This window comes from Peromyscus eremicus, chromosome 4, assembly GCF_949786415.1.
Source record: "Peromyscus eremicus chromosome 4, PerEre_H2_v1, whole genome shotgun sequence".
NCBI lineage: Eukaryota > Metazoa > Chordata > Mammalia > Rodentia > Cricetidae > Peromyscus > Peromyscus eremicus.
Window position 1 is genome coordinate 137,538,339 of NC_081419.1, and position 13,253 is coordinate 137,551,591.

The 13,253-nt window shown below is 40.8% G+C and overlaps 1 protein-coding gene and 1 pseudogene across 2 annotated transcripts; one reads left to right on the forward strand and one right to left on the reverse strand.

The window, feature by feature from the left end:
- Positions 1 to 1,859: 1,859 nt before the first annotated feature.
- Positions 1,860 to 5,631, reverse strand: LOC131908709 (WAP four-disulfide core domain protein 15B-like). 2 transcript variants are annotated; one of them, XM_059259740.1, is made up of 4 exons: positions 5,517 to 5,631; positions 3,004 to 3,174; positions 2,735 to 2,892; positions 1,860 to 2,204 (listed from the first exon to the last, which is right to left on the reverse strand). In XM_059259740.1, exons 2-3 carry the CDS (start codon positions 3,086 to 3,088, stop codon positions 2,735 to 2,737), a joined length of 243 nt encoding a protein of 80 aa, XP_059115723.1. In that variant the 5' UTR covers positions 3,089 to 3,174; positions 5,517 to 5,631; the 3' UTR covers positions 1,860 to 2,204. The 2 variants fall into 2 exon arrangements, with proteins under 2 accessions (XP_059115723.1, XP_059115724.1); XM_059259741.1 differs by having other exon boundaries at positions 3,004 to 3,169; positions 5,517 to 5,614.
- Positions 5,632 to 10,804: 5,173 nt separating this feature from the next.
- On the forward strand, positions 10,805 to 12,365 carry LOC131908710 (chromobox protein homolog 3-like; annotated as a pseudogene).
- The last annotated feature ends 888 nt before the right edge of the window (positions 12,366 to 13,253 follow it).

The following is a 13,253-nucleotide window of genomic DNA, read 5'->3' on the forward strand; positions in this document are numbered from 1 at the left end:
TGGTAACGTAAAGAGTTTCGCACATGGTGCTGATCTTGAAGGCATGGGGTGGGGGGTCACAGAGAGCAGCTGAGGCTTGGCATTGAAGAGAGGCTAGAAGAGGCTATTGGTGAAGGGACAACCTCAGTAGCAGTGAGAACCCCAGGATTAAAAGTGTAATGAAGAGAAACTGAGGCACCACGAGGCAGGGTCAGAGTCTCTGAAGAGATGCCAGGAGGCTATTGGTGAGGGTGCAGCCTCAGCTTCAGTAAAGACCCCAGGATATCAGAGATGCCAGAACTGTGGAGCAGTTAAGGATAGCAGCAGCTCTGGAGTAAAGCTTGGCCCGAGATTACAAGACAAGCTGTACAAGACAAGCTATATGTGCTGTGGATGGCAGGGCTGGGCAAGTGGTTTTGACACCTTTGGAAAAACTCAGATGGCTGTATCCTTCACAGGTTTATTTCTAGTTCTTCTGTTTTCTCCCATTGGTCTGGATGTCTGCTTTAGTACCAGTTCCATGTCCTGAGTCGATGGCTCTGTAGTTGTTTTTCTTTTAGTCTCTTTTTAATATATTTCTGCCCTGATCTTTATTATTTCTTGCCATCCACTGCTTTGAGTTTGGCTTGTCATTGTTTGTCTAAGACCTTGAGGTTCACGACTAAGTTATTTATTTGAGATTTCTCTGATAATTTTTTAAAAGGCAAACATTGATAAATGTAAGTATTGTTAGAACTGCCTTAGCTGTATTCCTAAGAGTCTCCTAAATGGTGCTTTCATTTTAATTTGACTGTTGGATGCTTTAAGTTTTTTACCTGATCTTCACATTGACTCGCTGTATAAACTCTGATAGCTGCAAATTTTCCTTTGGAATTTACTTAGCTGTTTTGTAAAGGTAAAGTTGCATTCCCATTTTCATTTCATTCTATGATCTTTTTTCTTCATTCAAGAATGTATCATGCAATCCCAAGTATAATTTCTCTTGCTCTTGACTTCTAGTTTCACTGTACTGTTATCTGATAGTATCAAGAAGTTAGCCAGGCGGTGGTGGCGCACGCCTTTAATCCCAGCACTCGGGAGGCAGAGGCAAGCAGATCTCTGTGAGTTCGAGGCCAGCCTGGTCTACAAAGCGAGTTCTAGGAAAGGCACAAAGCTACACAGAGAAACCCTATCTCGAAAAACCAAAAAGAAATTATCTTGATTACTTTTTATTTATTAAGATTTGCTTTGTGACCTATGGTATAGTCTGCTTTAGATAATTCTGCTGAGAACAAAGTCCATTGGGTGGAATATCATATAGGTATCCGTTAAGTGTATTTGATCTATAGTATAGTTTAACTCTTCAGTTTCTTTTTGATTGTGAGTTTGGATGGCCTATCTAGACATGAGAAGGGTGTAGTAAAATCACTCCCTATCTTAGTATCTGGACCCATCTGACTGTTGGTGTCTTTTTTTTGAAATTGGGTGTCTCTGTGTTTTGTGCATATGTATTCACAATCATTATATCTTCTTGATGAATTGTTCTCTTTATTAATATGTAGAGGCTCCCCTTTATCTCCTCTGACCAGTTTTAAAGTCTAATTTGTCAGATATCAGATTCCCTGTGCCAGTCCCACTGTGATGGGTAGCATATTCAAACCATGATTGGAAACACCCCATTCCTTCCTTATGGTCATGCATCTTGTCACATCAATGGAGAGTATATAACAATTCTCCCATTCCTCTCATGAAATCAATTCTTCCTATAGTCTCCATACTGGAACTTCCTTTCTGTTTTGTGTGCACTCTTTCAAGTAGATCCTGCAATGCTGGGCTGTAAATCTTTCTTGTTTCTAAAATCCCAGCCTAAGGCAGTTTTTATCCTTAATCACAACAGAAAATAGACAAATGCACAACTCTTTGTTCCTTTGTTTTGTATTTATATTAACAAATGCTTAGCTTTAAAATTTTTTTATTTATTTATTATGTATACAGTGTTCTGCTTGCATATATCCCTTCAAGCCAGAAGAGGGAGCCAGATCTCATTACAGATGGCTGTGAGCCACCATGTGGTTGCTGGGAATTGAATTCAGGACCTCTGGAAGAACAGCCAGTGCTCTTAACCTCTGAGCCATCCTTCCAGCCCCAAATGCTTAGCTTTTTGAAGAGCCTGTGAGGACCGAGAAGGAACTGGAGGCCAGCTACTCTGGACTAAGACTGTACCAAATGCGTCTTCTCATTTTTGTCTAGAAAGAACAGAGATAAGAACAGATGCATACTGTGCTGGGGACATGGTTCTGGGTCACCTAGTCACCGTGCCCTGATTCCTACTGTGTGCTCTCTTTCCAAGAACACTGAGATGTGCTGTCAGGGAATTAGGGGCTGGGCATGAGTGGTTCTAAACAAGTCAAATGGGAAATTATAATTTCCTAATTCCTTCATAATTTAAAGTGTGGTGGGAAATGCTTCATTGCTATAGGATATGAAAAGGGGCAACTAAAAATAAGCATAAGAAACATCCAGTAGCAGGATGTTTAGGGATAATCTTATGCAGATGTCCTTAGTATTCAGGAAAGGGTAATATGATGCCCACCCATGCAACGGTGGTGCATTTTCTAGTGAAGGGGACAATCTCTGGACAATTCTAATTAATTCAAATGCTCTGGTTGCCACACTGTCTAGAGGTACAGACAGTTTGCAGCTCCATACAAGGCAAGGGACTCCACACAAGGGTTCCAGAAGGAGTATCAAGAGTAGCATTTATAGGGCTGCTCACCTAATCCAGAGTCGCCCATGGATCCACACAGCGCATCTGACAGTAGTAGAAACAACACTTTTTGTCTCCCTTGCAGCCTCTATCATGCTTGCACTTGGACAGGAGGACAAAAGGGCAGGAAAGATGATACTCTGGGCAAAACCCAGATTTGATTATATCTGCAGAAGAATACCGCAAGGTGACTCCAAGCACCAGTGCCAAGTGGTTCCACGGACTCATCAGAGGAAAGGCTTTCCTAACCAAGCAGATCCAGAAACACTGTGCCTTACCCGCTTTCTTCCTGAGTCCAGGCTGAGTCATGTTACAGCAAAGAAAGACTGTCACTGTGAGTAGAGAAAGGCTAAGTGACTTCATCTCCCAAGAAAGCTGTGCAGGTGAATGTAGAGGCCAGGGATGTTTATGTCAGATTCATGGGAGGGCCACCATCAGAAGGACCTATGCTTCACAGAGTAGGACAGCAGAATTAACACCTTGATAACAACATTCTAGGGTCTGGGTGGGCTGTCCTTTTCTCAGGGTATCACAAGATTGGCCTTTTCATCAGGTCTGCTTCATGCAGGATACTAGGAGTCAGTAAGAGTAAAATACTTTTTCTAGACTGGGTATCAAGACTGGCCAACTCCTGGAGTGATCATCCCATGGTTAAGAGTACTGGTTACTTGCTCTTCTAGAGGTCCTGAGTTCAATTCCCCAGCAACCACATGGTGGCTCACAACCATCTATGATGGGATCCGATGCCATTTGGTGTGCAGATACACATGCCACCAGAGCACTCATATATTAAAAAAAATACATAAATAAACATGTATTTCTTTATTACATAAGACTGGACAACCCTTTCTTTTTACTTAACATGCAGAGAAACTGTAACCCCACCCCTCCCAGCAGCACTCCTCAAGGGAGCATTTGAAAGTTTACTTCCCACACATCAGTATTCAAACAACACCCATGACATCTCGAAAATTAGGGAGGAGAATGGCCTAGCAATATACTATTAGAGTTATCAAAACATATCTATTTACATGGAACACAAGATTAAGATGCTTAACTAATATTTTATTTCTTAATTTCTTTTTTTAAATGTCATCATGAATGTGTAAAAGCTTTAGTTGTTGATGAAGTAAAAAAAAAACAAACTAATCTGAGGCCAATCTGGACTGTGGATACCTAGACAAACAACACTTGGGTTCTTTCTGCATGCCCATGAAAATGTGAGGTGTTTGATATTTGTTTAGTTGATAATCTGCTTATGTAGACAATGACCAAAAAAAAAAATAGCTATGTAAAAAGAACAACAACAAAACCCAAAACAAAACAACAAAACAGCTTCGTAGCTACATTCAAGAGACTTAGAATCCAATGTGGAAGAAAACTTAATCTTTTTAAAATATTTAGTTTTCATTTCTAATTGCACAGATAGATGTGTGTGTGTGTGTGTGTGTGTGTGTGTGTGTGTGTGTGTGTGTGTGTATGAGCGTGTAAGTGCAGGTGCCCGGGGAGGCGGGAAGAAGGCATTGCATTCTTCAGGAGCTAGATGTGTGGGCGGTTGGGAACTGCCCTTTATGTATGCTTGGAATCAAGTCCCGTGTAAGAGCAGTATGAACTCTTAATCACTGAGCATCTCCCAGCTATACATCATTCAGCTGTAATTTGTGCTGCTGTCTTCGATCTCTGGGTCACCTTGACATTGGTGACTTGTAGATTTCATTTTAAAGAAAATTTCTTTTTAGTTGGTTTAACCTGCCAAAATCTTAAAATGCCACTCTGTCCCAGAAGACTTAGTTTTTAAAAGTCTATTATTCTCTGCAACTTTAGAATGCTCAAATATGGAAAAAGATCTTACATGGAAGAAAGCTACATTGTAATCTTGCTTTAAATTTGCTGCAAGCCACAGGAAAACACAATGGAATTCAGCTACTATCACAAAAATTACCACTTGGAAAAGTCAAGGACTTCTCCAAAGGTCAAGCCATGGCTTAAGAAGTCTTGGTGATATTTTAGCTTTTGTTATATACATTAGCTGGTTCCTGCAATGATTTTCTTGTGTGCTTCCAAGAACTCCTAGCAGTGTATTTATCTAAAATACCTATCAAGCATCCAAGGCCAAACACCTGTCTCCTAGGTCAGGTGAATAGCTTTATTTCTTGTGCAATTTAGGGTGAGACCTTCCTTTCTTATACAACCTTACTAATAGACCCCTAACTTCTTACCTAACCACTTCTTGGAATGTAGACTGAGCACACAGATCCCCCTTTTGATATACTAACTGGTCATTAGCACTCAGTTGATCTCTTCTTTTACCACTCCCATTTTGAAAGTTAGAAAATATGTGAAATGATGCGCATGCTACTGTGAGCATTGCTAGAACTGATCGAACCAAAGAATCTGTTAACTCACAGACAAGTTGCTTGAAAGCATAGTCACCCTGCAAGAAAGAGCAAAAAAGAAGAATGTGTCCCCAGACACCGTGGAAAGGGCAAGTGTTTGTGTCAGTGGTATTCACGAGAGAGCAGAGAAAATTATTTGTTTTAAATCTTTCGAGGAAGCAATACCAGGAGACTTTGCAAACCCAAGGAAAGCTAAAATGTCCAGATTCAGGAGATCAAATTTCTTCTATCAGGGGTTAGTCTTACGCCATGAAGCATTCTGATCAAAATTCTGAAGATCAAAGACAGAGAGGATCATCCGAAGGCATGGAGAGACCAGAGGAGTCAACATAGAAGGAATTTCCAGTGGGAGTGCTAGGAGACTTCCCAGAAGCATGCCAATCAAAAATACTCACCCCGCAGACCTGTCCTCGGTAAATGAAAGACAGATAAAACACTTGCATGGAAATAAAAACTGAGGGAGGTTGTCTTCATAAGACCTGTTTTTCAAGAAAGGCTAAACGGAGTTTGTGAAGCCCTACGAAAAGGACGTTAATCAGTAATCAAAAATATCCAATACTTAGATGCAAACAAGCTGAAGGACAATAACAGGAACAAGAACCGAGGTGGCATCAGATAAAACAGACTAACCCACAGTTGCCGTGGAACAACAGAGCCTTGTGTATTGATAACGACCTTTCTGACTCGAGAAGCACTGGGGAATCATTTGAGGACCTGAATAAAAAGCAAAGGAAGGAAACATCCCCCACCCCATCTTTATGTCAAACTGGGGTGTCAGCCTTCTTGTACCCTTGCACCAGGATTTACCCACAGAGAAGGTGTAAGTATCTGAAACATGTACATAGCATGCTGTTGTCAGTAGAGATCCAAGTAGATGATGCAGATATCTGAGTTGAAGAGAGCAGAAGAAAGTCTGCAATGAGATGAGGCACCAGTATAGACAGAACTTGAATAGTGTACTGATTAATTACCACTGAGTTGTGTATTAAGTGTTCCACCACAAAACATTACAATGTATTAATACATTTTTCTCAAGTGCCCATGAAACAGTCTCCAAGAGAGGCCACACAAGCCCACCAAAAAAGTTCAGTATATTTACTAAGATTGAAATCATAAAGGTATCGATAAGAAAAGGAAGAGCAGAAAATAAATAGGGAGAACTAGCATAAAGTAATAAATTATCAAAAATACAACAGAAAAGAGAAAATTATCTGTAATTAGTGGAAGAGGCTAGTAACGTAGCTTTAGAACTAATGATGACATGTGCTTGTGAGATGGCTCACTGGGTGAAGGTGAGATGATGGCTCACTGGGTAACGGTGAGATGGCTCACTGGGTGAAGGTGAGATGATGACTCACTGGGTAACGGTGAGATGGCTCACTGGGTAAAGGCACTTGCTATGCAAACCTCGTGGCCGGAGTTTCGTTTCCAGATCCCATGATGGAATCAGAGAGGGTTGTCTTCTGACCTGCATACATGACTTGAATTCTTTGCCCTCTTGCATGAACGTGCACACACACACACACACACACACACACACACACACACACACACACACAAAAAAAAAATTAAAATTAAAACATTTAAAAAAAACTAAGAAAAATAACTGATCCCAAAGCTGGCAGAGGGAAGGAAATAAGAATTTAATTCTTAAATCTAAGAATTAAAGGCCAGAGAGAGCTTATAGATGGTTTTATTCCTGCCTTTTCTAAGTCTGCTATGTTTCTTCCCTTTCTCTTTTCTGGCTTCTCAGGTGTCCATAGGTGTGTGGATTTATGTCTGGGTCTTCGATCTGATTCCATTGATCCACCTGTCTATTTTTACGTCAATACCATGCTCTGTGGTAGAGCTTAAAATCAGGAATGGTGATACCTCCAAGTTCTTTTATTGTACAGGATTGTTTTAGTGATCGTGGGTTTTTTTTGTTTTTCCATACAAAGTTGAGTATTGTTCTTTCAAAGTCTGTAAATATTTTTTTTTGGGATTTTAGTGGGGATTGCATTGAATCTGTAGACTGCTTTTGATAAGATGGCCATTTTTACTATGTTAATCCTACTGATCCATGAACATGGGAGATCATTCCATCTTCTGGATCTTCTTCAAATTCTTTGTTTAAAGACTTGAAGTTCAGCTATGTTCATAGCAGCTTTATTTGTAATATCCAGAACCTGGGAACAACCTAGATGTCCCTCAATTGAGGAATGGATAAAGAAAATGTGGTACATATACACAATAGAGTATTGGTCAGCTGTTAAAAACAAGGACACCAGGAAATTTGTAGGCAAATGGATGGAACTAGAAAAAAATCATCCTGAGTAAGTCTGTAACCCAGACTGAGGAAGAAAAACATGGTATGTACTCACTTATAAGTGGATATTAGCTATAAAATAAAGGATAACTATGTTACAATCCACAGACCCAGAGAGACTAGATAACAAGGAGAGGTCTTGGGGGGATTCCCTGATCTCCCCGGGAAGGGGAAATAGAAGAGATTTTGTGAGTGGGCCAATGGTGGGTGGCAATCAGGTTGGGGGAGGTAGGGGGAGTACTGAAAGAGACTACTGGAAAGGGGGGGGACATTTTGGACTCAGGTAAAATCCTGGTACAAGGGAATCTCCCAAGAATCTACAAGGATGACCCCAGCTAAGACTCCTAGCAATAGCAGGTACATAGCCTGAACTGGCCCTCTCATGTGACCAGATGATGCCTAGCCCAATTTTCCTCAGAGAGGCTTCATCTAGCAACTGATGGAGACGGATGCAGGCCCACAGCCAAACATTAGGCAGAGTTCATGGAATCCTGCAGAACAGGGGGAGAAAGGATTGTAGGAGCCAGAGGGGTCAAGGACACTGCAAGAAAACTCACAGAATCAACTAAGCTGGGCTCTTTGGGGCTCACAGAGACTGAATCTACAACCAGGAAGCCTCCACGGGACTGACCTAGGCACTTTGCATATATGCTACAGTTGTGTAGCTTGGTCCTCTTATGGGACTCCTAACAGTGGGACCAGGGCATACTGGGTTGACTTGCCCAGCCTTAATACTTAATTCTTAGTCTTACTGCAGCTTGATATGCCATATTTTGTTGATACTCATGGGAGGCCTGCTTTTTCCTAAACAGAAATGGAGGAGGAGTGGATTGGGATGTGGGAACAAGGGGGGGGGGCTGAGGGAGGGACTGAGAGGAGAGGAGTGAGGGAAAATTGTGGCCGTGGTGTAAAATAAGTAAATAAATAAGTTTATTTATTTATTTTTTTTTAAAAAAGCTTCCCTTGAAGCTAGACATGATCTTAAAGCCAAAGGTCTGTTTACCCCTTTCCCTTTTTCTGGCTGTGATATAGAGGCAGAGGTCAGCATTCTAGAGCCTAAAAGTGAAAGCAGCATCCTTCAAGATTTAAGGGCAGGATCCTGGGAAATTGAGGAGCATCAAGATGGAGGGAATCAGTGACTCTGAGAGGCTGATTGTTGGGCTACCTTACTAGCCAGGAACTGCTCATGCTCAATTCTTCCCTAGAGAAAGCGGGTCACTAACATTGCTATATTTTAAGAATTGTTACTTTGTGAATTATCAATCAATCAATCAATCAATCAATCATTGTGTACGTTTCTTTTACAGTATATGTGGGGGGCATGGATGCATTTGCCATAGCATGCATGCAGGAGTCCAAGGACAAGAAAGTCTATGGAGCTGTTTCTCTTCCTCTGTGTTTACCAGGGTTCTAGGTATTGAACTCAGGCCATCAGGCTTGTGCATCATGTGCCTTGACCTGCTGAGCCATCTTTAGAGCCAGCCTTAAAGTTATTTTTAAAAGTTAATACACACAGTGTTGGCGTTCATTTCAGCATTTTGTCCTTATTCATGCCCCCCCCCCCCCCCCACCATACTCCTCTAGCCTTCCCTTTGCTGGTCCCTTCCTCTATCTGAATAATCCTCTCTCTTCTTCCACATCATGTGAATTCTATTGGCCCTTCTTTTCTTCCTCTCTCCTCCCGTCCCTAAGATTTTCCTCTCCTCCCATTGTCCCTTTCTATGTCCATGCTCTACACTGTGTATAATAAAAAAAATCTAGATCCCACATGTGATAGAAAACATGCAGTGATTTTCTGAGTCTGGCTTACGTTGTTTAAAACAGTTATCTCCAGGTCCACCCATTCTCCTGCAAACGTCTAGAAACTTCCACTGTGCATATGTACTTCATCTTCTGTTGATGGATATCCAGATTGTTTCCATTTCTCAGCTACTGCGTGATGCTAAGTGCAGTAATAAACCTGAGTGCTGTGGGATGTATGGCAAATGTGTTGCTAATTAATCAATAAAACACTGATTGGCCGTTGGCTAGGCAGGAAGTATAGGCGGGGCAAGGAGGAGAATAAAGCTGGGAAGTGGAAGGCTGAGTCAGAGAGACACTGCCAGCCACCACGATGAGAAACAGCTTGTGAAGATGCCGGTAAGCCACGAGCCATGTGGCAAAGTATAGATTAAAGGAAATGGATTAATTTAAGCTGTAAGAACAGTTAGCAAGAAGCCTGCCACGGCCATACAGTTTGTAACCAATATAAGTCTCTGTATTTACTTGGTCGGGTTTGAGCGGCTGTGGGACTGGCGGGTGAGAGAGATTTGTCCTGACTGTGGGCCAGGCAGGAAAACTCAAGCTACACCTGAGTGTGCATGTACATGTGTGGAATGTTGACATAGTCCTTCAGGCACATAGCCAGAAGATTAGCTAGGTCAAACTGTGGTTCTATTTGTGGTTTTTGAGGAAGCCCACATTGACTTCCATAGTGGCTGTACTAGTTTGCATTCCCATCACTAGTGTGTGAAGGTTTCTCTTGCCCCACGTTCTCATCGACATTTAAGGCAGTTTGTCATGATTTTTAGTCATCTTACCGCAATGAGGTGTAATCTCAATGTAGTTTTAATTTGCAATCCCCAATAGCTAAGAATGTTGAACACTTTTTCAGGTATTTCTTCTTTGGATAACTGTTTATTTAGTTCATTGGAGTATTCAATTTTTGCAGTTTCTTATATATTCTAGGAATTAATCTCCTGTCAGATATATTGTTGGCAAAGATTCTTCCCATTCTGTAGGGCATCCTTTCATTCTGTGTAGCTTCCTTTGCTGCAAGGAAGGTTGTGAAAAATATTTTTTAGACTTATTTATTTTATTTTATGTGTGTGAGTGTTTTGCCTGTGTATATGTGCATGTGTGTGTGCGTGTGTGTGTGCGTGCGTGTGTGTGTGTGTGTGTGTGTGTGTGTGTGTGTGTGTGTACATGCTCATGTGCACCATGTACATGTTTGGTGCCTTCAGAGGTCAGAAGAGGGCATCAAATCTTCTGGAACTGGACTTATGGATGGTTGTGAACCACCTGGGAACTAAAACCCAGTTCTCTTAACCACTGAACCATCTCTCCAACCCCCTGTTCAGAAGGTTTTAAAATTCCATGTAATCCCATTTGTCAATTCTTAGGATTATTTGCTATTGGAATTCTTTTTGAAGTCTTTGACTACACCCATATGTTGAAGTTTATTTTTCCTTTAGTGGTTTCAAAGTTTCAGGTCTTACATTAAGATCTTTGATCCATTTAAAATTCATCTTTGGGAAGACTCTGCAGGATCCATGGCCCAGAGCATCTGAGTGATGAACTCTTCAAGTCTTCAATTAAACAACAACAACAACAAAAAAATGCAAAGAGGCAGAGCCTGAAGAATTTGTGGTAGAAAAATACTAGACTGGCGTGTAATGAATGGGAAGGTGGAGTATTTCCTCAAGTGGAAGGGGTTCACAGATGCTGGGATACTTGGGAACCAGAAGAAAATTTAGATTGTCCAGAATTAATTGAAGCATTTTTTTTTTAATTCTCAAAAAGACAGAAAAAGAAAAAGATGGTGCAAAAAGTCCATCTTTATCTGACAGCGACTCTGATGATAGCAAGTCGGAGAACAGAAAAGCTGCTGCTGACAAGCCCAGGGGCGTTGCCGGAGTTCTGATCCGGACGAACCATCGGGGCCACAGCCGGCAGCGGAGAACCAATGTTTCTCAGGAAGTGAAGGGACTCAGAGGAGGCAGACTTGGTGCTGGCAAAGGAAGCAAATACGAAGGGTCCTCAGATTGTCATCGCCTTTTATGAGGAGAGGCTGACTTGGCATTCTTGTCCAGAAAATGAGGCGCAATAATTGTTTGAATATATATATATATAATCTGGATCATAGGATTTGAATTACTAGTGTGGAAAAAATAGCATTCTAATGTAAATTGAGTTTGATATGCTGGCTTTGAAGTATTGACAGTAGTTGGGATATTTTTGGTTTTTGTTCTGTATCAAAAGGCACTGATTCCTTTGAGCAAATAAAAGCTTTCTGTAGATGCTTCTTTAACAACAGAATATTTGATACCACGTTGTATTTCCTTGGCTTTAAAGGACAGCTTTTCTTAAACACTGAGAAGATTTTACAGTCACTGCTCAATCAGAATTTGTTTTCAACTGAGACACAGAAGGGCCATTCTGGGTTGTTTGTTTGTATGTGTGTATATGCATAAAACATGTAACTGTTTTTCATTTTGTTTTTTAATACTCAAAAACTGTAGATAAAAACATGTGTTGATGAGATTTCATCACTGTGAACATTTTCCTGAGGCCATAACCTTTCAGATTAAGTAAATCTGTAATTTATTGGATAGTTTTAAGCAACCACATCAGAATTTATGTATTATCACATAAATACAGTAGTTTATTTACAAAATTTTGTCCTTACAAACTCCCCCTTCAGATAGGGGAATTAGACAAAACAGTAAGACTTAAGCTGGGTGTGGTGGTGCATGCCTTTAATCCCAGCACTCTGAATGCAGACACATCTTTGATTTAGACTAGGTCAGCCTGGTCTATAGAGAGTTCCAGGTCAGCCAGGGCTACCCAGAGAATCCCTGGCTCTACAAACCAAACAAAAAGACTTAATGGGCATGTAAAGTTTCCTCTAGTGAACCATTCCTTTGTAGAAAGTTGAAATCTACTAAAAGGTTATGATTTATGGAATATCTGTTTGCTGTGGAAATGGAATCATGGTTAGAAATGATGTTGGCAATTTCAGACCCACTGACATAAATGAACAAAATTTAGTAATATGAATTAATGACTTGTATGCTTTTTCTTTACCCTGACTCATTCCTTACTGGTAGGATCAATTCTTTCAGTATTTGGGTTCTGGTTCAATGAGCCAGAAAAGTAACTTTGTAGTATCTGAATGTCATCCAACTGTATATTTACTTTATTGTAAATAATGGTGAACAGGCCGGGCGGTGGTGGCGCACGCCTTTAATCCCAGCACTCGGGAGGCAGAGCCAGGCGGATCTCTGTGAGTTTGAGGCCAGCCTGGGCTACCAAGTGAGTCCCAGGAAAGGTGCAAAGCTACACAGAGAAACCCTGTCTCAAAAAACCAAAAAAAAAAAAAATGGTGAACAGTGGTCAATAAATAGTTTTATATTCCTTTAAAATTGATTTTTATGGAGGGTGAATATATGGATCTAGTTTAATTCATTTACATGTGGCTATCCAATATTCTCCATCATTTGTCTTTTTCTTATGTATGTTTTTGGCACAGTTGTTGAAAGCTAGGGGGCTGTAGCTAATAAGGTTTTATTTCTGGGCCTTCTGTTTCATCTTGTTGATCTATGTATGCCAATACTGTACAACTTTTGTCACTATGGCTCTGTAGTATGATTTGAGATCAGGTACTGTAATGCCATTTTCACAAAATCAATTCTGCTTATCCGTGAACTTGAGAAATCTTTCCGTCTTCTGGTGTTTTCTTCAATTTCCTTCTACAGTGTCTTAAAGTTTTTATCTTAGAGAAGTCTCTTACCTCCTTGGTTAGGACTATTCCTACCAAGGAATGATTTATTTTGTTGCAGCTATTGGAATGGTATTATTTTTCTTGACTCTTTTGTGGTAAGTTTATTATTGGAAAACTACTACCTCTTGCATAATGATTTTTCTCAAGACAGAGTCTCTCTATGTAGCCCTAGCTGGCCTGGAACTCATTATGTAGGTCAGGCTGGTCTTGAACTCCTAGAGATCCATCTGCCTCTGCTTCCTTAGTGCTGGAATTGAAGTTGTGTGTCATGCCTGGCCCTTG

Coding starts and splice junctions, on each gene's coding strand:
- LOC131908709 (XM_059259740.1), bottom strand. CDS start 3,088: ATGAAGTCACTTAGCCTTTCTCTACTCACAGTGACAGTCTTTCTTTGC. Junction 2,893..3,003: donor TGGACTCAGGAAGAAAGCGG/GTAAGGCACAGT, acceptor ATTCTTCTGCAG/ATATAATCAAATCTGGGTTT.